Source organism: Girardinichthys multiradiatus, chromosome 24 (genome assembly GCF_021462225.1).
Source record: "Girardinichthys multiradiatus isolate DD_20200921_A chromosome 24, DD_fGirMul_XY1, whole genome shotgun sequence".
NCBI classification, from domain to species: Eukaryota; Metazoa; Chordata; class Actinopteri; order Cyprinodontiformes; family Goodeidae; genus Girardinichthys; species Girardinichthys multiradiatus.
Window position 1 is genome coordinate 19,501,628 of NC_061816.1, and position 26,304 is coordinate 19,527,931.

The window sequence follows — 26,304 nt, forward strand, 5'->3', positions numbered from 1 at the left end:
GGCAGATGTGCTTGGAATCATTGCCTGGGTTTAGCAAAGGTTACCTCCACAGAAAAAAGCCACCGGTCATTGCTTAGTCAACCAGTTTCCTGGAATACAGAGAGGCTTCCACTTTGTACTACTCCCCACACCATATTCTTCCTGTCTTTGCTTTTAATGGCTTTGGCCCAGGAGTGGAAATGAACATTTTTATAAGCCACTATTTGTTGCTTGTAAAACAAACACACTTCTGTGCTGCATTTGTTTAGGTTGCAAACAGTCAAACAAAACAAATCTAACTGGGTTCAAAGTGGGAAACGTGGAATTTAATTAGGTATTTTTTTAAGTCAGGATAAATGTTTGAGTTCTAAGACTTAGTATCTTCTTCTGTTACATGAAATGTTACAAATCAGAATTGGTGGAGAACAGGGTTTTCTCCACCTCATTGATCATTTGGGTTTTTGAGTTACATTTTTTAGGCCTCTAGATCTTTACTTCTGGGTATTAAACTGGACCAGGAGTAAACTGGGTTCAGCTTATAAGGCAAAATGAAGGTACAATGATCAGAACCAGATTCCAAGGATCTGTATTTATTCTAATATATTCCAGTCCAGATTTGTCCAGTATTATAGGATTCACATGGAAATGAAAAAGTATTTTCCTTCTTACAGATTTCTTATTTTTGTCACGTCACATGATTAAACTACATTTTATGGTTATATTTTAATTTCAACACTTACCTAATTTGTGCCACAGTTGTAGAATGAAGAAATCTATTAAAAGAACCAGTCTGACAACATGAAGCAGGCTAAAGAGTCTCAAAAAGCAGCACATCATGCCCCTATCTGAGGACATTTTGGAACAAAGGAACGTTTTTTGCAAAGTCACATGTTGTTTTAGATTCCTCTTTGTTTAGGCTGGTTAAAGGAAACATGATGCACAACTTCTTATTTGCTCCACTGTATAAAGGGAAAGTAGCTAACACACACATATCACTAACTCGATGTTTTAATACAGTCTAATATAGTTGAATATTTCAAAAAGTTTTTTTTCTTAAAAGAGTGTGTCTTATGGTGTTATGTCCCACTTCTTTTGCCTGGCTCTGCAGACCACATCAGGGGAGGATGTGCGGGATTTTGCCAAGGTGCTGAAGAACAAATTCAGGACCAAGCGTTACTTCGCCAAACACCCACGCATGGGCTACCTGCCCGTCCAGACCATCCTAGAGGGGGACAACATGGAAACGTGGGGCTCACTCTCGCGCGAATGCACACACACACACACACACACACACACACACACACACACACAAACAAACAGTTAAAATACAGAGTAGACATTCCCAAAATGAAACATGTACTTATCTGATATACAGAGGATATGAAAAGTCTACACACCCCATGTTAAAATGCCTCCTGTTTTTGGGATTTAAACAAAGACATAGATAAATGATTTCAGGCCTTTTTATGACCAAATACGTCGCCTTCCGCTTATCCAGGACCGGGTCGCGGGGGCAGCAGACTCAGCAGAGATGCCCAGACGTCCCTCTCCCCAGACACCACCTCCAGCTCCTCCGGGGGGAGCCCAAGGCGTTCCCAAGCCAGCCGAGAGACATAGTCCCTCCAGCGTGTCCTGGGCCTCCTCCCGGTGGGACGTGCCTGGAACACCTCCCGAGGAAGGCCTCCAGGAGGCATCCGGTATAGATGCCCGAGCCACCTCAACTGGCTTCTCTCGATGTGAAGGAGCAGCGGCTCTACTCCGAGCCCCTCCCGGATGGCCGAGCTCCTCACCCTATCTCTAAGGGAGTGCCCGGCCACCCTACGGAGGAAGCTCATTTCAGCCGCTTGTATCCGGGATCTCGTTCTTTCGGTCATGACCCAAAGTTCATGGCCATAAGTGAGGGTAGGAACGTAGACCGACCGGTAAATTGAGAGCTTTGCTTTTCGGCTCAGCTCTCTCTTCACCACAATGGACCGGCACAGCGCCCCCATTACTGCGGCAGCCGCACCGATCCGTCTGTCGATAAAATATTCAATTCAAAAATTTTTTATTAATCCTAAAGGCAAATGTAAATGTTCACAAAGAAAAAAATGCATTAGTGAGGACACCCCTAAACTAATGCTTTGTTTAGGCACCTCTTGATCTCAGTCTTTTTGGTTAGGAGGCTATAAGCATGGAACATCTTGATTTGGCAACATTTGCCCATAAAGATACAAAACAGCACAGCCTTTATCCACTGGATCTTGTTCTGGGCCCTGGCTGGGCCAGTCCAAAACTCATTCTTCTGTTGATTCTGATGAGGGCTTTGGGTTGTTGTTGCACTGAAAGATGAAGCTCCTCATCTCAGCTTTCTAGCAGAAGCCAGATGGCCAACTTTAATGATGATTTGGAGCAGTTCATAATTCCCTCCACCTTAAGGCCACATATCCAGCTGAAGAAAAACCGCTTCAAATCATGCTTCCACCGTCATGCTTCATTGTGCTCTTTTGATTATGTGTCATCATTTTTGCACCACATTTTGAGATTATGGCCATGCTTTAAGAGAACACAACACAGTGGGCCAAATGCTTTTGGGAGACTCTAATTAATCCGGGCTTACATGTTGTTCTTCATAAGAAATGGCATTATATGACTGAACTGTATTTGGAGTCAATCAAAGGCACTTTCAACGTCACATTCAAAGAGTGGAAAAAAAGCTCTGAAATTATTCATCTTTGTTTCATTTTTTACATAAAAAGTCATTTTAACAGGGCTGTATAGACTTTTATATCCACGATAAATTAAAGACCACACTTAGATTTGCAAGGTTTCCTCTATAGAGAAAATCAAACTTAGAATAAAAGTACACAAGCAGAACACACTTTGATTACATAGAGAATTACTTTGTATTAGTGTCTGAGTTTTGTTGTGGCTGTGTATATGTATTTAGATTTCCAAACGTAACTTTGATGCTCAGCTGTAGACAGATTGCATGGACATCTAGGCTTTCAGATGACAATTGAAGCAGCCAAGATAAACTGCAGCACAAAGTCTTCAAAACTTAATGCAGTTCTGTGAAAAAGTCATTGATTCCTTGTTATATCATCAACTTACTGTGATTCACCATTATCATTTATGGATGTTGCATTGAGGAATAATTTGTTTACTAAAGAAGAAAGAAAATATAAATAATTTATGTAGGCTCCAGATTTGCTAGCAAATGCTTTGTAAATGTAAATAAATGTAATAGTTTAGAAGCAAACAACAAATAAATCTTACGTTTTAATTAATTCGATTTTACAGGTGTAAAGGGTGGTATCATCAGCATAAAGAGGCATTTAGGCCATTTAAAGCATGTTTATGAAAAGTTGTCCGAAAGGGAAACCCTGTGAAACTCCACTGTAAACAATAGCGTTGTTTAACCACAAGTTGCCAAATTATTTTTGACAGATTCCAAAGATATGATGGATTAAAAGCTTCTGAAACTGAACTTTTGCACTGCCAGGACACACATGTGTATAGTGGACTCTTGTGTCAGATTAATGTGTAACTGAACTCTTTCTACTTCTACAATGTAAAACAAACATACTATCACACCTTCTTTCCATTGAACCTGTGTGGGGATGTTTAACTTCCTTTTATTGAATAGAATTCCACCAAAGAGCAGCTGCATACATTGAAACTTTCAGAATATAATTAGAAATATCCAATTTTAATGATGGTATTTTATTTCTCTTATAGTCCTGTCACTCTGATCAACTTCTGGCCTGTAGATCATGCGTGAGTATCTGGCTGACACACTCATGCTTATATTCAGATTCCCCTACAAACACGTAGAGTTGTAGGTTTAGTCTCAGTCTGCGGCTCGTTCGCTGTATCTTCAACCAGTTACTTCGTTCTGATGTATTTTCTTCAGGCTTTGCATGCTCTTCTCTTTTTTGATGAAACCTGGTATCTGGGATCAAAGCACACAACAGGCAGTACAAGTCTGGCTGTAGATGCAGCCTCCATAAACTCTGTGTTTTACCACCACCTTGTGGTTACAGCAATGTTTTACAACAGGAACCAGTTTAAAATGTGACACCAAATAAGTCCCAAGTTTGAAAACATCCAAATTACAGCTCCATATCAATAAAAATGTAATGACACTCCAAATTTCCTTTATTGCAGTAATTTATTTTAAAAAGAAAAACTCATGAATAGATTCATTAAACACAGTGATACGTTTTTAAATTTTAGAATATTGTAATATTTCGTAAGACCAGTAAAAACTGGACTTTAAAATGTGATGTTATTGCATATGCAGTCACTGCTGACATTACTATTGTCCAGAAGACAGTCATTGACACCAGTACATGGAAACACTTTTCAGTAGGTCTACATTTCTATATTAAGAACCCCTTTTTGATTGGTCTGATGTAATATTCCAGTTTTCATAACTGTAAACCTTAATTATCAACATAATAAACACCTGAAATATATCATTCTGTGTAATGAATCTGTATGACTTTTGCTGAAGCACCCTCCCAAGGGGTGTTCTGCGTGTTCGTTTATTCACCGTAAGCTGAAAGAATTCACAAGACATTATAATAAATCACACGGAGACAGCTGTATGTTATTCAAATACCTGGACCAGGGAAGCTCTCACATGTGGTAACACAACACACACCGAGACGACTTCGGAGCTTCTCCCTGGGGCCATTGCTTTTATTGAAACACACATGAAAATAGGCAGCGCTCTGTCCACAGTTTTTTCACACATGTAGTCACGTTACACACATTTTCCTGCCTACCATATTAGGACATGTTCCGGTCTCACAGCTGCATCTCGTATCTACTGATATAAGCAGGGAGTAACTCTGTAGTTGCATTATCACTCATTTTCCCACACATGCAGTTCTTCAGTATTTTCTGCTTCATTACATTCAAGGCCAAGTTTGTGCAACAACAATTCTGCAGGCCACAATGTCTTATACTAACACGGGTTATACATTTCATTTCCCACACTGGTTATGAACATAATAATAATTAATGCACACACATAATATATCTCCACACTTTCACTTTTTGAATTGAATTAATGTAGCCTTTCAAGACTATTCTAACTTTTACATGGATGAAAGCAGTTGTAGCAGTTATCCAACATCTCTTTTTTTATTGTTGCTTTCCTAGTCTTTCTGTGCATTTCAGGGACATAAAACTGATTTTTTTATCGTTTTCATTTGGACTCATGAGCTCTGTCTTGTTTGTCTTTCTTTCTTTCAGGCCTGGTTCGTCCCCCCAGCTCTCCCACGATGACACACATTCTCGGATTGAGCACTACGCCAACCGGTAACACTCTGTAATCCTGTTTCCTCGTATTAGGTGTTGCTAACATGTCGTGGTGAAGCAGTCTTTCCCACAGCTTCCTTATGTTTTTATTCCACACATATTTTCTGCTGCTGTCCTCAGCCCTGAAAGTGTCCCAGCTGATGGCTGTCATACAGAGTGGACACCAGACAACAATTTGATAGAAAATTACATTAATCTATGAATTAGAGATTGATTATAGTGTTTCACCTGCAGCTGCTTTTAGTATGCTGCTGCATTGTATCTGGAATTTGCCATATAGACACGAGGGGTTGAGAACATGCATTAAAGGGGGCAGCAAGAGCAGGCCAGGGGGAGTTGTTTCTGGCAGATGTCTCGGCTAACTAACGCCACCAGTTTCTGAATGACTGAATAACTGATTTGGTTTCATGGCTCACTGTTTTATTGGCTGATTTGTCAGCTTCCTGTCCTTCAGCAGTTGGTTTGTTGTTTGCATAACACTGAGAATACTGACGTGAAATGAATGTGATGGAACACAACAAGGGGTAGCATCTCTATGCATTAGCCAAAAACCTTCACTTTCATTCCTTAATTCTAATTCATTTAGGACCTTAGTCAGGGAGATGACCAGGAAACCTGATGGTCATCTCCAGTGTTGCTCTGTGAAGAGAGGAGATCCTGCCTGAGTGAAGTTGTGCTTTGAAGGGTGGCCTGGTTGACCTTCAGAACTCCTAACAACAGTATAGCTGTTTTTGCAAAATATGCTAGCAGCTTGAAAGCTAAACATTTCGCTTCGTTTACCTAGTATTGTACAGTATATTAGTTATATTTATTAATTTAAATTATCATTAAATAATCAATAAGCTCCAATTCTTTTAAAGTGAATCATATAAAAACCTATAAGGATACACAGCAGTAATTGCATATTGTCTAAAATGTCATTTTTACAGATATATTAAGATGCCATTAGTGCTTACCTAAACCGTCCGCATAACAAAAACAATAGTCAGTGGTTTGATCAGACTTGATGAGAAGCTGTGAGCAAAAATCTGACCAATACTGTAAATGTTATGGATCTAATTTAAGCCCTTGGACCTGGCAGCCAGGTGTCAGTATCCGGTTTGGAGGTGGGGGTTTTTGGTTTAAAGACTGACTGCTTTTTTTCTCCCCCCTCCGCAGGCTAGCAGAAATGGAGAACCGTAACGGCTCTTATCTGAATGACAGTATCTCACCCAATGAGAGCATGTGAGAACAGCTTTTTGTTTTTTGTTCTGCCCTGTCCTCCTCCTAACTCACTGACTGGCTTTCTGCGTGTCAATTGCTTCTGTCGTCCTTGTTTCCACTGGCTGTCTGTGTTATTTGTCTGTAAATGTGTATTCTGGATTTAAGGTCAAAATTTTGAGTTTTCCTGATTATGTTCAGATTTATTGTTCTTCCTCAATATCCTGTTGGATAAAGTGACAAAACCCCCAGAAAGTTTATGTAAGAATACATATTTAAACTCATCATTGAAAACATCATAAACTTTTCCTTCTAAAAAAAACTATTGTTCTTGCAGTATTGTCTACAAAGTCTTAAATTTGTTTTAAAAGAATTTATTGTGAGGTGCAGAGAGAGGAACTAACAAACTCAACAGTTTGGGTATAAAACATAAACCAGTTTTTTTCCTGTTTTGATTGGCAAGCATATTCTGGCGACATTTCTTGGATATTAGTTTTCTGATCTTTCTAATAGACCTTTTGCTGATGTTAAAATTTTGACTTGAGCCCACATAGTTTACTTGGCAGCTCTGTGCACATTAGTCTCATTGTGTCCAAGTCCTGATCTCTAAACCTTGTATTTTTGGGACCAAAAACAATGATTTGTCTTTTCTGCAATATATTCTGGCTTGTCCACTCATTGATAAGATGAACACACTGATTTGGTGACTCTAAAGAACTGAAATGATGACGACACAAAAATATATTGTGCCCTCAGCAGTATTTGGTTAAGAGATGTAGTCCTGAGCTAGGGGGAACATATAGCTGTTGAATGAAAGTGCCCTGAGAATGGTGCCTTGAGGAACCCCACATGTGATTTCTAAGTATATAATATCAAATGAAACAGTAGTCCTGAACCATTCTAAAACGGTACCAGACAAGTCCACTCACTTTCCCAGTCCTTAATGTCAGTATGGGTCAAACACAAATAACAGCAGACTATGAAGGCAACCCTGTTGTGGGCCTCATTTAGGATCATTATCATTACAAACAGGCAGTACATATAAATACCTAAACCATGTAATAAGATTTTAACACAAAACAAATCTTTCTTGTACAGAAACTTAAGAAAACTGTCAAAGGTTTTTTTAAAAGAGTTGTGAGAAATGATGCATTGTGTTTTATTTGGTTGTGTGTACAGAAGATTCAGGCGATGGGGAATATTAAAGAAGGAATCACTGTCTTTTATAAAGTCTGACAGATATGCAGATGTTGGCAAAAGCCTTTTAAACCTACAGGCTTTGTTCCTTGTCAGTCCTTATTATTTTATAGTCGTTTTTAAAACAAGTATTCAGAACATGGATTCTTCACCATTTAGACATAATAAATCTTAATGACCCAGTGTAAAAATCAAATATCCTTTTAGAAATAGGTAGATTCTAAATTGGGCAAGAGTAATAAAATCAAAACAGTTTTATCTGCAAAGATGAAGTAATAAATACAATTCAAATCTAAGGTAGATAAGCTGGTAACGTGATGTTTTCAAAAAGTACATAAAATATCTAGAGACTATTTTAAGGTCAAACTCTTTCACCCTACAAAGCATTTTAATACACACAGCTCATGACATGAGACCAGCTCTGTTCCTTATTGTGTTTTAGATTCTCCATCTGTGCTATAGTCCTGTTCTGCTGCTCCTTCATTCACCTTCTGGTTTTCTTTTTCTCCATTTTTCTTGTGTGTGTGTGTGTGTGTGTATATACATGCATGTCCATACCCTGGTGTCTCTGTGACCTTATGAATGTGCGTATCGATCATTGGTGGGTATGTTTGATGTGTGTGTGTGTGTGTATCTGCAGTGATGACGAGCACATGTTGATCCAGCACTACTGCCAGTCTCTGAACCAAGGCTCTCCTCTCAGTCAGCCCCGCAGCCCCGCCCAGATCCTCATCTCCATGGAAACAGAGGAGAAGGGAGAGCTTGAGAGGGTCCTTGGTGACCTGGAGCAGGAGAACAGGTCAGTGACTGGACCCAATGTTCCAAAGACATCTTTAATCAAAGCAGTATTACATTTTCAGAAAGGACAAATTATTTTCCACTGTTTCAGTTTCGGTGAAATATAACGTCCCACTGTGTTATTGTGCCTTGCAAACCTTTCAGTTTACTACTGAACCTTTTCACTTGTTATCATAGTACAACACTACAAGCTTTAGTGTATTTTCTTTGGATTTGGCTTCATAGACCAACAGAAAGTAGCATAAAAATGGAGTGGAAAGAAAAGGAAGCACACTTAAAAAAAACAACACTTTTGTGTGACCCCCTTTACTCTATAAGTTAACAATATTGAAGTTGTTCTAAAGAGTGTCATAAATCTGGGACACAATGTAACCCAAAATAAATTCTATATTTTATTACTTTCGTTGCAAAATAATTCCTAAAATCCCGTACATGACTTTCAGGCCGATTTGTGATTGAGAAAGATTGTAGATCCCTCTCACTACTGGGTCTTTGTTTTGCTTTAAGCTACATATAAGACAGAAAATGTATCAAAAGCATCATTCCAGCTCATTCTAGCTGATCTCAAGACGTTCAGAGGGAATAGAAAGTCTTCAGCAAGCTCTAGAGCTGTCCTGGGGTTTCTTCCCAGGGGGATGGGCCCAGAAAACCTCCAGAGGGAAGCCACCCAGAAAGCATTCCATACATTACAAAATATCTTGGAGGAAGCTCTTTATTTCAGTTTTCAAATTCAACTAATGACAACTGATAGCTGATGAACAGAGACTTATCATTTGTGTCTGAAAACTGCCAGTTCACTGTATAAAGCCTAAAACTTGAAACCACATGTTGAAAAATTATACCCAACAGTCACTTAAGATGATTTTCCCCTCAATTAAAATACAAACATTCCTGCAGTTTCCAGGAGCACTTAGTGAAAACGTTTCCTGCTCCTCCCTGCAGGAAGCTACAAGCCGAGTATGACCGTTTGAAAAAGGCCCACGACAGGAAAGGTCTGTCCCCACTGCCTTCGCCGCCCGAGATGCTCCCGGTGTCACCGCAGAGCGCACGAGACGCTGAGCTCATCGCAGAGGCCAAGCTGCTGCGGCAGCACAAAGGTCGTCTGGAGGCCCGCATGCAGATACTGGAGGACCACAATAAACAGCTTGAGTCCCAGCTGGACAGGTTGAGGCAGCTTCTGGAGCAGGTACCCACCAACAGCAACAAGCTCATTACCAGACAGTGCATTGCACATATAGTTGGTCAGCCTTTAAAATTCCATTTGACCCCATCTATAAAGCCTTTATCTCTTCAGCCACATTGAGGGGCAACGATACAACAGTAAACGTCCCTGGGTTAGCTGGTAAAAACCTAGTGTCACTCAGTCGAGTCCCTGGTCTCCTGCTCTGTACCTCCTTAGCATCACTGAATGATCTCTATGGAAGCAGGAACAGATGTGCGAGATGGATGCAGGGGTTCCTAGGACAACCGTACTGAGGGTAGAAGGCCGTTCTCACCAGGAGATGGGAATGTGTCCGAGTTGTAAGTTGGTAACAACGCTTTCCAAGCAGCAATAGTGTTGCAGTAGAGGACTCTTAGTAAACTGATCAATGATCCCTGGTGTGCGATCAGTAGAACTGGCAGCATATGCTCTGACCCATTGTAATTGTCCTATTCCTATGTTTCCATTTTAAAGACCTTTAAACCGGTTTAAGCTGAGCAGTCTATCATTTTTAAAATGACCCATTTTACTCAGATTTTCAGAAAGAAAAGCTATATAGTTTGTCATTCTAAGCCCAGTGATGGGCTGGCAAGCTGTCTGAAGCCCAAATGGATTTGTTTCCAGCAGGTAGAGAAAATGGATTTATGGGTTTCCTTTTGAATTCTCTCAGGGTTTTTTTCCACTAGTGCTGAACTGGTGATAGTGCTAGCTTTTGTATTTTTACTGCCACATGCTCTGATGCAGATAAATTAGTGCTCTCTCAGGGCCAAACAGATTTGTCATGAGCTAAAACCAGCTCATAGAGAGAAATTCAATGGATCTGAGTGCTATGTTTAAAATTCTTGAGTTGGTTTCGATTTTGATTTGCCTAATAACCCCACCTCCTACTTTTTTCTAAAAACATTATCAGCCTTTCAGTATCATCAGAGAGCATCATGCTGCGTTCCATTTACCCCACAACTCTGAGTAACGTCATCTCTGAGGTGATAGCGTTCCAGTTTCCTGCTTGTCTGAAAGTTGGGGGAAAAACACTGTCAGACGTATTCTGGTATATGGTCACTATAAACACTGTTTCAACAATAACACTGTTCTATGCGGTACTTTGTGCATATAAAGTCAGAGTTGCTCCCACCTTCAGAGTGGGATGTCCCAGTTTAAATGAACGGCTAGGAACTGGAACGCAGCATTAATACCAGTAAATCTTGATAAATTAGAAGCAAGGATCTCAGACTACACTGGTGATACGCAGAATAATTTTTTTTTGCCATGCAGTCTTGAGGATAAACTGATGTAGCATCAACAAGTATAAAGAGGAGAATGTATTGTGCTGTTTGTCTTTATGAGGTACGAAAAGACAGTTTTTACTACAGCCTTTAATTTTGTATGCAAGGTAGTCAATTTGAATGTTGAACCTATGGTGCTCTGACTTGGAATGTTAAATATTCCAACATCTGTATAAAAACTAAAGTAGAACTAATGAATAAAAATATATATATTTTTTGTTTTATTTAGGTTTTTTTTAAACACAACATGGTATATTTCTCTTCATTTTGTTCATTAATAGAAACCACAATTCTCCTCATCAGAAAATGGTAAATAAGGGCAAGAAAGGAGAGGGACTCAGTACTTGTTCAGGGGACCTTTGGCATGAATTTACTGCATGGATGTGATCAGTCTGTGGCTCTATGGGGTTAAAGTCAGTCAAGCATGTTTTTCCACCAGTTTTACCTTCCACTCAGCGTTCCAAAAATATACGTGTATGCCTTTGTCAACAGCCAGCTTAAAAATGATCTTTAATGGCAGACCCTTTATGTTGAAGGTGTCAGTGACTGTCTGCTCAACAACTGTGAGGTTGGCAGTCTTTCCCATGATTGTGTGAACAAAATCAGTTTTATTGCCCTGTATCTGATGTCTTGAGAAAGTTAAATAAATGTATTGTTCTTTATGTAATGAATGAGTTGAACTTTTTCATGATAGTTTAAATCATTATACGTGACTGTATTTCCTGCTTCACATGCTGGTTAAATTGTTTTCCAGTGCTGATGGCAGCGATCAGATCACCAGGTCAGGGTTGTGAAGTGTTCACCAACTTAGCATGTTGTTTAAAAATGTGGCTTGTGATATTAGAGTCTCGGCCCAGGTAGGTTGCTTCAGACGTTGTCTGGGTCAGGAATGAGACGGTTGAGGCTCTGACTCCTGCAACACTCCAAGCTGACTCCTTACCTCGGTTTTCACACCTATGATTTGTTTTTGTGTGCCAGACGGATTCCAAGGTGAACGGCACAGCTCTGTCCTCTCCCTCCACCTCCTCTCAGCGCTCTGACTCCTCCCTGCCTCTGCTCCGCGTGGCTGCCAGCCAGACTACTGACACAATGGGTAAGACCCCCCCTTCCATCCTTTAACATGCAGCCAAGGCAGCAGGGATGATACAACAGGCTTCCTTAGTAGCTTTGTGTTCTTGTTTATTTTACCCATGTCGCAATAATGACATTTTTTTTTTCTTTGCTTTTAGGTGATGAGTTTTCCAGCCCTTCACAAGATGCATCTGGCCTGGAGGAAGTAATGGAACAGCTCAACAACACTTTTCCTCACAGCCAGGGTAGAGAACTGACTTCACTTTCCTTTCAGAAATGCCCTGAGTGGTGAATTTTGTTCCAGATGGAAACATCCATGCTTTTGTTTTTCATTGGGAAGTCTAAAATAAGTTTAGTGTGGCCCTTAGTTTACAAAGGTTGGAGAAAACTGACAAACAGCAGCTTAAAGACTTTTTTCCCTAATGTCTGTTGTAAGGTTTAGATCTAAAAAAAAAAACTATGAAAAATATCAGACTTTCTAGATTCACCCTGTTAAATGTTGTGCTATCCCTTGTCCTGTTTTGTCCTGTCACCTTACCTACCTTCTTTTGTCTTCCAACGTTTCTTCTGTCCTTATTTGTGTCCTTCCTTCCACGTTTTCCTCTCTTTTCTCATGTCTTCCCTTTTTCCAAGTTTAGTTTGGAAATGTAAGGAAATGTTCAGAAACACTACAGTTACCCTAAATAGTGTTGCTGTTTAGACAGCTGCTTTCTTCTGTATTGCAAACAGAAGGTTGACTTTTCCCTCTTTCTTCCTGTCTTTTCTTCCTTCTCTCCTTATTGTCGGTGCGCCAGGCGGGAGAAGGGGACATCCATGAGAGGTTAGTCGCTCAGTGTTCCCCCTCCCCACCTCACTGGTAGCATGTAGCTCTTATCTCATCACACAAATTATGGTCTGTTTTAAGAAGGATATTGGAATGTCAGATTCCCTTAAAAGTACACAGATTTATTTTACTAAGTAACCATGAATGTAATAGGATAGCTGAACATACACTGCAGGCTTTCTGTCAGCAGGAGGCAGGGATTCAGCCGCAGGTCCCTCAGCATAGAGGACATGTTGAAATCAGTTCTTCTATCACATCCAGTGCCTTGCAGAAGTATTTGTCACTTAAACTTTACCATAACTGCGTGGTAAACCAACAAAACGTTTAGCATATAAGTGAAGTTAAAGAACTAAATGCTATATGGTTTTAAAATTTTTGAACAGCAATTTTTTTAAGTCTTGAAACTGATTCTCAATGTGAGTTAGGTCCGTGCTTTGACAGGGCCATTCTAGCACATGAATATGCTTCGACTTAAACCATGTCACTGAAGCTCTATCTGTATGTTTAGGTTGTCATGAAATGTTCAAGGGGCAAGGCACCAGATGTGAGTGTTGTAGCCTGCTTGGTTGCACCTCTACATTTCATGTCTAGGTCAGGGGAGTGCAGCTTTAGAGTCCTATGTTTGGCTTTAAATTTATAGCATGATTAAAAAGAGCTATTTTTAGCTGTTCTTCTGCAATGACCGTCTGCAACAGAAATTAATTTTCCATAAGTATGAATATCAAGAAATGACGAGATGACAAAACTGGCTAATTGGAGTGTAAATGTTGCTGAGCCCTGGTCAACATGCAGCTAAACTTGATCAAACACACCGTTTTACTGTCCTGCCTGCTGCTTCTCTCCCTGTTCCAGTGCTCATACTTCCTTCTCCCTGCAGGTCCCAGCATCGGCAGTTTGTTCCACATGGCGGACGACCTGGGCCGCGCCATGGAGTCGCTGGTCAGCGCGATGACTGACGAGCGGAGCGGGGAACTGCAGCAGGCCCTACCTTTCTGATCCCCTCCATCATCTCGCATGCTTTTCTAGTCAAAACAACTGGATTGGAAACTGTTTACACAGAGAATATAATGTCTATTTTTGTGAAGGATTGCAGTTAAAGCAACAAGTACAAAAAATACTGAGATTTGAGTAGTTTCTTAAAACATCCTGTTTTATTGTTAAGAGGCTGATTTTTAAACTTCTATGCAATTGTATAAAACAAGAGTGAGGTTGAGAAACAAAGTTGTCATAAAGGCAAGTGTCCTCATATATTTGCTATCTCTTTCTAACTGGGGAAACAAGCTGAATCATTTCTCACTAGTTTCAAACGATTGTAACCTTGGGGCTGTTTCCTTTGTGTGTGAATGAGTCTCTGTATGTGCGGTCCCTAATATCCATTAGTTTGGTTTTGCAGTGGAGGGATACTACTTTTTAGAAACAGGTTGTACATCCATATTCAATACAAGCTCTATTGAGTGACTGAAACACAATCCTAATGACACTACAGCAAAGTAAAAAAGGCCTCACACACTGGTGGCCATTTTTAGACTAAATTACTTGAGGGCCCTGCTAAGTTTGTTTCCCTCATCTGGACAAAATACCCAAATTTGACTCTTCAGTGCTTTGCAGCTGAACACCTGGCTTTGTCAAATATGTCTCGTTACATACCTCTGCCTTGCCACAAATCCTCTAATTACGTTTATACTTCTCTCCACTCTGAGCAGCTTCCCTGTCGGTGCTATAGAACGTCTCACTTAATGGCGTTTGCTAAAGGTTAGTTTTGGTCCCATCTGACCAGACAACCTTCTTCCACATCTGTGCTCTGTCCCCTACATGGCTTGTGGCAAACTGGATTTCTTCCCACTGTTATATAAAGTTCTGATAGTTCTCCTACCTGAGGTGTGGATATCTCTAGCTCCTCCAGAGTTGCCACACATCTTCTGATTAGTGCTCACCTTTTCTGGCCCCATCTTGGTAGGTTTGCAGATCAGGGTTCCTGTCTGACAAAGAATAGAAAATGCTTTTATGGTTTTCCTGATATTTAATTATTCCATTTTCTAAAGTTTGACAATGCTAAAGGACTGCAATGGATTTCACAGAAATGTATGTTGAAAGAACCTTTAACTTAAGTGCAACATTTTGGTTTTCAACTTACTGATTACATGCACACATTCTAAAATAAAAAAGGCCATTTGGGAAGCTTTTGGGTCTTGTCAGAACTACTGGAATTTGATTTATAAAATGTGTAAAACTGAAAATCAAGGATATTTTCTGATCTATGTTGTGTTGGTCTATCATCCTGCAGAATCTTTTGAAAACTAGAGGATGATTCTCTTCAACCTGATGTTTCCATTACTCTTCCATACGTATTTTGCAGAGGCAAAGTGTTCAGGTGCAAAGCAAGATTTGATCAGATGGGTTTTTCTATTAGATAAAGCAGCAGAATAAACCTGCTTCTCTGTTTTGTGGAAAGAGTCTTCCTCAGAGAAACTGTTTAGCATCATCATAAACAGTTCATGCCCTGATCCATGCTGAGTTAAATTTGAACTTTTGGGGCTTAGATGGTAGCGTATAACTGCCGCATTATAAGGTTTCTTGGTTCTATTTCCTCTACTTGAATACAACTGGGTCATTGTTTCAAGAACCCTGGGGAACATGAGTTCTACCTCATGTGAATTTTGGAAGTGCAGTAATAATTGATACTGTAATCTGTTCCACACTCCAACATTATTAATCCATGAGTAGATATTATTTGCCAGTTGAACTCTACACGCTCACTACCCTGGTGGAAGCTCCACGTGGAAGGTTCTGATCCGTTAACTAAACCTTAACTAGTTTGTTTTGTGTTTGATTAAAAGCAGGTTGGTTCTGTTCTGTGTGAGGTGCCCTCATATTAACTAAAGGAAAAGAAAATCTTAATTTGTAATGAATAATCACATTTGAATCAGTTTACCATCAGCTTTCTGCAGCATGACCCAATGACTTTAAACTTTTGACCCAAACAGAATTAAACATTTTGAAGAATTTGTCATTTTCACCTAATTTTTCTAATAAATCAGTACTTCACAACATGTCAGATTCCATCAAATGTATGCCTTACTACTGTACTATAAAATGCTTTACTGAATATCAATAAAGCATGCCGTTATGTTAATTGACTTTCTGGTTTATTTCTGAATATATTGATAGAACTGATAAAAATCCAAGAACTGGAAATGGTTTTTTTGCTTTGCTTTTGTCACATTTAGGTTTCAGATCAAAATAATCTTAGTAAATACAAAATGCAGTTTTTTTTTCTCCAAATTGTGATCTGTCCTTTTTTAGCTAATGTTTTAAATATAGTTGCAGGTTTTTGTATTGTAAGTGGGAAAACCTTCAAAATCGCCAGTGTATCAAATACTTATTTTCCCCACTGTAGATATAATTGATATAACTGCATTGAATTTTCTCAACACAATGACTAAAGTACCAGTAATATTATTTATGGTCTATTTTTCTTTTAGCTTGGAAACTTTTTTTTGTACATAATTTTCCACAAATCTCGACATCCCATAGAAGAAAATGTATCCACCCTCTTTTGGCAAAAGTTTTGTGCCAACAAAATTTTCTATAGATGTTTTTTTCAAAAGGTCGTGTAACATTTGCGGCTCTAAGCAAGTTTTATTTAGCTGGACTCGGGGCAAAAACGGCTCCTTTTGATTGTAAAGGTAGCAGACCCGTGACTTAGGGTAGAAGATAAAAATGTTCAGATCATGGTGAAGGATGTGCCCAGGGTGTTAGAACACATACTCAAGAGCTGTTGAATTGCAGTGTTTCCTTCATCCTCATGTCAGGTCTGGACCAAATGGTAAACATTGCAGAGGTTGAGTTTGGAGAAAAATGGTGGGTAGAACTGAGTAGTGCTAACTTTTTCACAGGAATTTGGTTTAACCCGTAATCTCCCTCTAGTGCTAATGAAAGAGCAGTGTTTGCTGAATACCTGGTTGGAGATTATGATGTTCTTCTGGGACGGTAAAAAGATCCGGCTGGTCTGCTTAATCTTTCACTGGCGAGTGGGTTGGTGGAGTGGCGCGGTGCACTGCTAGCAGGTTGAAAGACAACGAGAAGTCCAAGATTCAAACCGACAATCCGAACACTTGAGGTGGATAGCCCAAAACTAGTGGAGGATGAGATAATAAAAAGATCAACAAATGTCGTCACCATGGCCGCTGGAAACCACGCGCTCTGGTCTGGTCCGGTCCGGTGGGTCACATGAAGCAGAGGTTTCCCATCCAGAGTGGAAACGTGAATGGTTGACGGTAAAAGCTTGGGTTTATCTCGCATGGTTGAAACAAAGGGAAGTCCATTAAGTTCTGTTCGCAGCATCTGTTGATGAGACCATTGACCTGGAAAGAATCCTAATTGAAGAGGAAGATGGCAGGTAAGAATAGGAGGGAAATCATACCTTATTTGTGGTGGTTCACCAGTATTCCTGCTTCTACTGGCAGTCGTCCATTCAGAGTCAACCTTGGCTTTAAAATGGCATGCCGTTCTTTGGGTCCTCACAGCATTGGCTCCTCAGATGGGTTGCTGGTCCAGGAAGGAGTAGAGAGAGGTAAACCTATGATGACCTAACAGATGGGTTTTTCACATGTTATTCCAGGTTCCACTCTTACATTTTTCCTATTTTCCTTCCTTAATGTGATTATTAATGTGGACAGCCAAATGAATCTCTAGGAGATCAATTAATGCATTCAGAACAAACAGTTATGGTACCAAATTCAACAGAAACCTTTTGATTCTGAAATCACTGTGAAACCAGGAAAAATACTGACTACTGAGAACAACTCCACACAAACTCCCTTGGAAGGGTTGAACTAATCCTTTAGCTTAATGTACTTCCAGCACCTTATTTCTCCCAACCACCTGACAGTTCTGAGGATAAGGACTCATTCTCTCTAGATTGTTCAGATCCTTGTTAAACTATAGGGAAAGCACCCAGATGTTCTCAGGTCCTGGTCAGGGATGGGACACAAAAACAGGTCAGAAAATATTAAAACATACTCAAATACATTTAAAAATAATTCATTAATAAAGTTATCAGTCAGTCATTTTCTACCGCTTATTCCATAGTGGGTCACGGGGGAGCTGGTGCCTATCTCCAGCAGTCATTGGGCGAGAGGCGGGGTACACCCTGGAGAGGTCCCCAGTCCATCACAGGGCAACACACAAACAACCATGCACACACTCATTCATACACCTAAGGGCAATTTAGAGTTACCAATTAACCTAACAGGCATGTATTTGGACTGTGGGAGGAAGCCGGAGTACCTGGTGAGAACCCACACATGCACAGGGAGAACATGCAAACTCCATGCAGAAAGACCCCTGGCCAGGAATCGAACCTAGGACCTTCTTGCTGCAAGGCAACAGTGCTACCAACTGCGCCACCGTGCAGCAGTAATTATAATAAGGTAATTACAAACGGTGAAAAACTAAAGCTAATTTAAATTAATTATAAACATTTATATCTCATTGAATAATTTAATTACTGCCTACTTTTTATTTACTGTAGTTTTTGTGTATTAATCATATGCTTATTTGATTATTGAGCATTTATTTCTCTTTATATTCTTAATTATGGCTGGATTGGTCCTCCAAAGTGGACATGTTTAAACTAAGGAAACAATCATGTTTGCAATAGACAAATTCTAGGCTGATGAACATAAAGGTCACCCATCATCAGTAGCACATAATCTGCAGTAGTACTATGATGGAGTTCTATCAAACTCAACTTAAATGCTGATTTATATTTCTCTGAATGATTAACTGGGTGCTTACATCAGCACATCATTACCATTAGATGTCAAGCTCCTGCCCCCTGCTGGTTGCTTTTAAAAGCCAATAAGCATTTTACCTGGTTAAAATAAAGGTTAAATAAAATAATGCAAGGATTTCAATATTTATATACAGAAATGTATTGGTGGAGTTTATGATGGGTACACAGAAGTTGAGTTCCTGGACATTTTAGAATTAAACTAATATTTTTTTCAGATCCTGGAACTCTTCGCCACTAGTGTCTAGGTCTTACCTGCTCCGTTACGAATAAATATTGATTAACAGCAATTTGCTGCATCGGCGGCTAGTGTGTTTTAATTTTTTATCCTCTCCCTCCCTGCTCCCGGTGGCCTGTCCGCCTCTAGGCGGTTTAAAACATTCCAGCATTAAAGCCAGAAACCAATAAACTGTGTTACAATAATCACAGCTATGCAGCCTGAACTGTTAAACATCTATTAACAGCACGAAGATCTTAAAGTAAGTATACCTGTCAACACTGTAATGCGCAGTTCCCACACTGCTTAAATATTAATGCTTAGGGAATGTACATATTTCTATGTATCATAAGGGCAGCAATTTAATCAGCTTTAATGTGAGTAATATTTTATAAACATAGGATAAGAAATAAGGACACTGCAACCGTTCCGTGACAGAGGCTCATCCCACACCAGAACAGCATGGTTTTGTTGACATGACTCAATGCATAACAATGGTATCTATAGCAACTGATAGGGGACGTCCAATCCAGTAATGTACAGGGGTTGGACAATGAAACTGAAACACCTGTCATTTTAGTGTGGGAGGTTTCATGGCTAAATTGGACCAGCCTGGTAGCCAGTCTTCATTGATTGCACATTGCACCAGTAAGAGTGTGAAGGTTCAATTAGCAGGGTAAGAGCACAGTTTTGCTCAAAATATTGAAATGCACACAACATTATGGGTGACATACCAGAGTTCAAAAGAGGACAAATTGTTGGTGCACGTCTTGCTGGCGCATCTGTGACCAAGACAGCAAGTTTTTGTGATGTATCAAGAGCCACGGTATCCATGGTAATGTCAGCATACCACCAAGAAGGATGAACCACATCCAACTGGATTAACTGTGGACGCAAGATGAAGCTGTCTGAAAGGGATGTTCGGGTGCTAACCCGGATTGTATCCAAAAAACATAAAACCACGGCTGCCCAAATCACAGCAGAATTAAATGTGCACCTCAACTGTCCTGTTTCCACCAGAACTGTCCATCAGGAGCTAGGGATGGGAAATCGCCCTATTTTCTGATCATAAGATCAAGGTCACTGGCTATCGTCGATAGACGATCCAATCGGCTGATGGGGCGGGCGCAATTATGTCATCAAAAAAAATAAATCTTGGTGCCGAAAACATGGCAGAGTCAGACAGCAATTTGATGCCCAAAAAGAATGCTAAGTCGGTTATTTGGGCATATTTTAGATTCTATCCAAATGCTGACGGTGAGCCTCAAGACCTAACAGCTTATTTGCACATTATGCAAATGATGTGTGCCTGTGAAGGATAGGCAAACCACAAATTTATTCGCGCACATTCGAGTCCATCCCCCCGCCGAGGCCGCAAAACTGCCTCCAACCAGCAGCGCTGCAGGTGCTTCCGGGGGACAGCCACGGGGAAGCCCACAATATCAGCAGCTTTTGCTAAATCAACTAAATACAGGCCAGGCAGCGAAAGATGGACCAAGTGTACAACAGCTGTTGCAAGATTTCTGGCGAAGGAGTGCGTCCCATTTCAGACGGTTGAAAGAGATAGTTTCAAAAAAATGTTGACTACACTGGATGCGCAGTATGAACCGCCTGGGAGGAAATATTTCTCGGAGACTCCTGTGCCAAAATTGTATGAACAGCTGAGAGGGGAAATAGTTAATGAATTAAAAGAGGCTAACTTCATTGCTTTGACTACAGATATGTGGTCAAACATTAACATGTCTCCTTATATGTCCATAACTGCCATAAGTCCATAACCTTTTCACACAGTTGGCAAAGGCGACAGCAACTCAGGAAAGAGCAACAGGGGATAAAGAAAGCGCTTTCTTTAATAACTGTAAGTCTTAACATATAGCCGTTATCCCACCAAGCGATAACAAACTCCGTTTCAATCATATGTTTTCTGTTAAAAATGTACAATTTCATCACTAGCTTAGTGTTGCCACTGTATTATTACCAATAATAACATAACATAGATTGGAGGATAGTTTTATCGGTGTCTGCATACAAACATACACACAGAAGACAGCACATTTAGAAAGTAACAATACGCATATTGCTTTTACTCAGCCTATAACTGCCCTTTGCCCTTTATATTTTCTCTTATAACACAGGATTGTGCAACGCGCTGGGGCAGCAAATATGCCATGACAGAGAGGATCCTCACCCTGCTGCCTCACATCAGAAAGGTTTTTGCTGATGACAGGACTCGGCGTCACACTACCAACCATTAGCTGGCAAGATGTAAGCGTGCTGGAGGCTGTCACAGAAGGACTAAAGTCTGTATCTGAATTTACAGACATCTTGTCAAGTGAGCGTGACGTCACCATCTCATCGCTGCTGCCTCTGCTTCACTTGATTAAAGATACTCTCAAGGAAAAAGAGACCGATGCCAAACTGACTGTAGCCATTAAACAAACGATCCTGGAGCAACTTGACAGTAGATATGACAACGACAAGATCATCCAGTTAATGCGCACAGCTGCCCTCCTTGACCCGCGGTACAAAGCTCCTCACGTGGGCAGTACTGACCTGGACTACATCAGAACCCAGCTGGAGGATGAGATGGTGCTGTTTTGGAAGCAGACTACTTCCGGGCCACCTGTGACTGTGCGGGACTCTACGGATGACGAGGATGCACCTCCTTTCTCCCAGTCCCAGCCAAGCAAAAAGAAGAAAACACTTGGCAGTCTCCTTGGCACAATAAAGCCTGCTGCTGTTGCAACTCCTGAGCAGCGAGCGCAGGCGGAAATGACGAATTACCTCCAAGAAGAGGTAGTTGACGGAGAAACCAACGCTCTTGAATGGTGGAAAAGGAACGAAAGCCGCTTACCCTTAATGGCAAAAATTGCACAGAAATATTTGTGCATTCCTGCGACCAGCACGCCATCGGAGCGCATTTTCAGTAAAGCAGGGAACTTTGTAACCCGGTACCGCAGTCTGCTAAACACATTTTCTAAGAAATTCTACCGTTTAACTAAGCTTTTTTGTTTGCACACATTATTTATTAAAGCCTGTTTATTTCACACTGTAACTCTCAATTTGTAATAAAGTTACTTGTTCAAATGTATGCCTGTCGTGGTTTATTCGTTTTGTGACGTGATAATACAGCACTATCGGCACCACTTGTGGCGCACAGAGTATAGAGCAAGAAGATGACGAGCGGAGAGACGTGAAGAGGAGCCGTGTTGGCGCTTACTCCGAGAAAAGTGAAAGGCGCATTTTATTCCCTCTATTGCACAGATCACGATGATGATTAAAACATTTTAAATTACAGAGAAGTGCACATATAAAATTGATTTTACATCCCCAGCACGGCATTTAATGAATTAATAAAGATCGCCCTTTGAAAAAATAAATCATGATCCAACCCTTCAATCGCCGATAGACGATCCAATCGATAATCACGCCATCCCTATCAGGAGCTCCACAGGGTCAATATACACGGCCGGACTGCTATAGCCAAACCTTTGGTCACTCATGCCAATGCCAAACGTTGGTTTCAATGGTGCAAGGAATGCAAATCTTGGGCTGTGGACAATGTGAAACATATATTGTTCTCTGATGAGTCCACCTTTAGTGTTTTCCCCACATCCGGGAGAGTTACGGTGTGGAGAAGCCCCAAAGAAGCGTACCACCCAGACTGTTGCATGCCCAGAGTGAAGCATGGGGGTGGATCAGTGATGGTTTGGGCTGCCATATCATGGCATTCCCTTGGCCCAATATTTGTGCTAGATGGGCACGTCACTGCCAAGGATTACCAAACCATTCTTGAGGACCATGTGTATCCAATGGTTCAAACATTGTATCCTGAAGGCGGTGCCGTGTATCAGGATGACAATGCACCAATACACACAGCAAGACTGGTGAAAGATTGGTTTGATGAACATGAAAGTGAAGTTGAACATCTCCCATGGCCTGCACAGTCACCAGATCTAAATATTATTGAGCCACTTTGGGGTGTTTTGGAGGAGCGAGTCAGGAAACGTTTTCCTCCACCAGTATCACGTAGGGACCTGGCCACTATCCTGCAAGAAGAATGGCTTAAAATCCCTCTGACCACTGTGCAGGACTTGTATATGTCATTCCCAAGACGAATTGACGCTGTATTGGACGCAAAAGGAGGCCCTACACCATACTAATAAATTACAGGTCCATCTCAAAATATTAGCATATTGTGATAAAGTTCATTATTTTCCATAATGTCATGATGAAAATTTAACATTCATATATTTTAGATTCATTGCACACTAACTGAAATATTTCAGGTCTTTTATTGTCTTAATACGGATGATTTTGGCATACAGCTCATGAAAACCCAAAATTCCTATCTCACAAAATTAGCATATTTCATCCGACCAATAAAAAAAAAGTGTTTTTAATACAAGAAACGTCAACCTTCAAATAATCATGTACAGTTATGCACTCAATACTTGGTCGGGAATCCTTTTGCAGAAATGACTGCTTCAATGCGGCGTGGCATGGAGGCAATCAGCCTGTGGCACTGCTGAGGTCTTATGGAGGCCCAGGATGCTTCGATAGCGGCCTTTAGCTCATCCAGAGTGTTGGGTCTTGAGTCTCTCAACGTTCTCTTCACAATATCCCACAGATTCTCTATGGGGTTCAGGTCAGGAGAGTTGGCAGGCCAATTGAGCACAGTGATACCATGGTCAGTAAACCATTTACCAGTGGTTTTGGCACTGGGAGCAGGTGCCAGGTCGTGCTGAAAAATGAAATCTTCATCTCCATAAAGCTTTTCAGCAGATGGAAGCATGAAGTGCTCCAAAATCTCCTGATAGCTAGCTGCATTGACCCTGCCCTTGATAAAACACAGTGGACCAACACCAGCAGCTGACACGGCACACCAGACCATCACTGACTGTGGGTACTTGACACTGGACTTCTGGCATTTTGGCATTTCCTTCTCCCCAGTCTTCCTCCAGACTCTGGCACCTTGATTTCCGAATGACATGCGGAATTTGCTTTCATCCGAAAAAAGTACTTTGGACCACTGAGCAACAGTTCAGTGCTGCTTCTCTGTAGCCCAGGTCAGGCGCTCCTGCCGCTGTTTCTGGTTCAAAAGTGGCTTGACCTGGGGAATGTGGCACCTGTAGCCCATTTCCTGCACACGCCTGTGCACGGTGGCTCTGGATGTTTCTACTCCAGACTCAGTCCACTGCTTCCGCAGGTCCTCCAAGGTCTGGAATCGGCCCTTCTCCACAATCTTCCTCAGGGTTCGGTCACCTCTTCTCGTTGTGCAGCGTTTTCTGCCACACTTTTTCCTTCCCACAGACTTCCCACTGAGGTGCCTTGATACAACACTCTGGGAACAGCCTATTCGTTCAGAAATGTCTTTCTGTGTCTTACCCTCTTGCTTGAGGGTGTCAATAGTGGCCTTCTGGACAGCAGTCAGGTCGGCAGTCTTACCCATGATTGGGGTTTTGAGTGATGAACCAGGCTGGGAGTTTTAAAGGCCTCAGAAATCTTTTGCAGGTGTTTAGAGTTAACTCGTTGATTCAGATGATTAGGTTCATAGCTCGTTTAGAGACCCTTTTAATGATATGCTAATTTTGTGAGATAGGAATTTTGGGTTTTCATGAGCTGTATGCCAAAATCATCCGTATTAAGACAATAAAAGACTTGAAATATTTCAGTTAGTGTGCAATGAATCTAAAATATATGAATGTTAAATTTTCATCGTGACATTATGGAAAATAATGATGTTTATCACAATATGCTAATTTTTTGAGAAGGACCTGTATTGTGGTCTAAAACCAGGTGTTTCAGCATCATTGTCCAACCCCTGTATATCAATGGTCATGACATTAAAGACAGCATTAACTTCCCATATGTGGTTTTGTCTAATTTAAAGTCCCGTTTTTATCACTTTTAAGAATTATAGCATAAATTTGTTTTTTCAAGGATAATTTTAATTACTTAACCCTTTGTATCAGTTTAATTTACTACCTTTTTAAGCCATTATTGACAAAAATGTCCACTTCCAAGAAATGCTATAAAAAAACTGATTGTTTTTCTGCATAAGTCTCTTAAACAACTTCCGTCCAACTTCAACATATCAAGTATCCAACAACTACGAGCATTTTAAGCCTTTAACCACTTCCCTCGTTCTTATTAAACCAGTCTTTAGTAAAAGATTAGCCAAAGTAGTTTTTGCATTGGTTATTGTTTGTTTAACATTTAGTTTAAAATGTACTACCCTCATGAGCAACTTATGATGAAAATGACCATTTTAAAATACTGCTCTAAAAAAATACAAATATTCTTTTTACTGATTTTAGGTTAATTTAGTCCTCATCAAAAATAACAAATATGCGACATGATTACATAACACCATATTAACTTTTTGATGCATTCTCACTTTTTGTGCAACTTTCCCATTTAAAAAAATCACTTCCCTCTTAGGCCACTTAAGGACAAAAATGTCCCATAGGTTCAATTTTTGTTCCTACAGCTATTATAAAATATAATCATGCAATATAAGATGTCTAGGTTTCAATTTTGACAAAAGCAATCAAGACATGTCATTTTTACTGTTCACCACTAAAAATCAACCTTTCCCCCTATTATAGGCCACTGCATTAAATGCTAATGATTTCATCAGCCTGTTACTGTGTTGCTGAACTTTTAACAGCATCAAATTAATTGTTAAATGTATTTTATACACTAATGTGAACCACATTTAAAATGCAAATATTTTAATAGGGCCGAAATTGATCAAAACATTTAACCCTAAAAAGGTGAAAAAATATATTAATTTGTTTCAGTAGTTTTTAGAGATGGAAATTTTTGTGGACAACCTTAATGACACAAGAGGGTAGTAAATTTAAAATTGAAGGCTACACAAACACTTTTCACCAATCTATGAAATTCAAGACTGATTTTAAAAAGCATCCAACAACCCAGCCAACAAACATTTTTTATATGGAAAAAATAACTATTTTGTTTCATAAAATAACAGCAAAGAGTCAAACTAGCATTCAAAGGGTTCAAATGAGGTCCTAAACCCAACTTTAAGACCCTGTGGTGTCAAATGCTACAGAACAAATAGCTATCACTGTGAAACGGGTTTTAAAACTACGGCTTAAAGGAAGGCCCATAATTAAAAAGGAGAAAAGCAAAATATTTATATCAAGGACATGTTAACCTCAAGAATCCCACACAATGGTTTTCATGCCCTCTAATTTAGGATATTCAGCAAAACCATGAATATGTAAAGGAATAATAAAACTTTCTACTGTTTACTAAACCATACCAGACTTCACTGTTTGTCTTTAACTTAATAATCCATATTCAACCACCAGAATTTACTGCAAATATGTACAAACAAATATGAGCCAACAAAACAGGTAGATGCAATAAAAACCAGCCAGGAATAACACGAACATCTAT

General features: G+C 40.2%; 2 protein-coding genes across 8 annotated transcripts in view; both read left to right on the forward strand.

Annotated features, from left to right (window-relative positions):
* dmd (dystrophin) overlaps positions 1-15,995 on the forward strand; it is a 361,839-nt gene extending 345,844 nt beyond the window's left edge. For 4 of the 7 annotated variants that reach the window (XM_047355823.1, XM_047355824.1, XM_047355825.1 and 1 more), the window contains 8 exons: positions 1,088-1,224; positions 3,700-3,738; positions 5,224-5,289; positions 8,327-8,485; positions 9,427-9,670; positions 11,947-12,061; positions 12,198-12,284; positions 13,740-15,995. In XM_047355823.1, the coding sequence (XP_047211779.1) occupies positions 1,088-1,224; positions 3,700-3,738; positions 5,224-5,289; positions 8,327-8,485; positions 9,427-9,670; positions 11,947-12,061; positions 12,198-12,284; positions 13,740-13,858 (966 nt within the window). In that variant the 3' untranslated portion in view covers positions 13,859-15,995. Of the gene's footprint in view, positions 1-1,087; positions 1,225-3,699; positions 3,739-5,223; positions 5,290-6,447; positions 6,514-8,326; positions 8,486-9,426; positions 9,671-11,946; positions 12,062-12,197; positions 12,285-12,833; positions 12,860-13,739 lie in introns of all 7 variants that reach the window. The other 3 variants (XM_047355828.1, XM_047355829.1, XM_047355826.1) reach the window with 2 other exon arrangements.
* Positions 15,996-20,652: 4,657 nt separating this feature from the next.
* Positions 20,653-22,154, forward strand: LOC124861200 (E3 SUMO-protein ligase ZBED1-like). Its single transcript, XM_047354731.1, has 3 exons — positions 20,653-20,731; positions 21,009-21,883; positions 22,138-22,154. The coding sequence occupies exons 2-3, from the start codon at positions 21,094-21,096 to the stop codon at positions 22,152-22,154; spliced, it is 807 nt and encodes a 268-aa protein (XP_047210687.1). The 5' UTR covers positions 20,653-20,731; positions 21,009-21,093.
* The last annotated feature ends 4,150 nt before the right edge of the window (positions 22,155-26,304 follow it).

Coding starts and splice junctions, on each gene's coding strand:
- LOC124861200 (XM_047354731.1), top strand. CDS start 21,094: ATGACAGGACTCGGCGTCACACTACCAACCATTAGCTGGCAAGATGTA.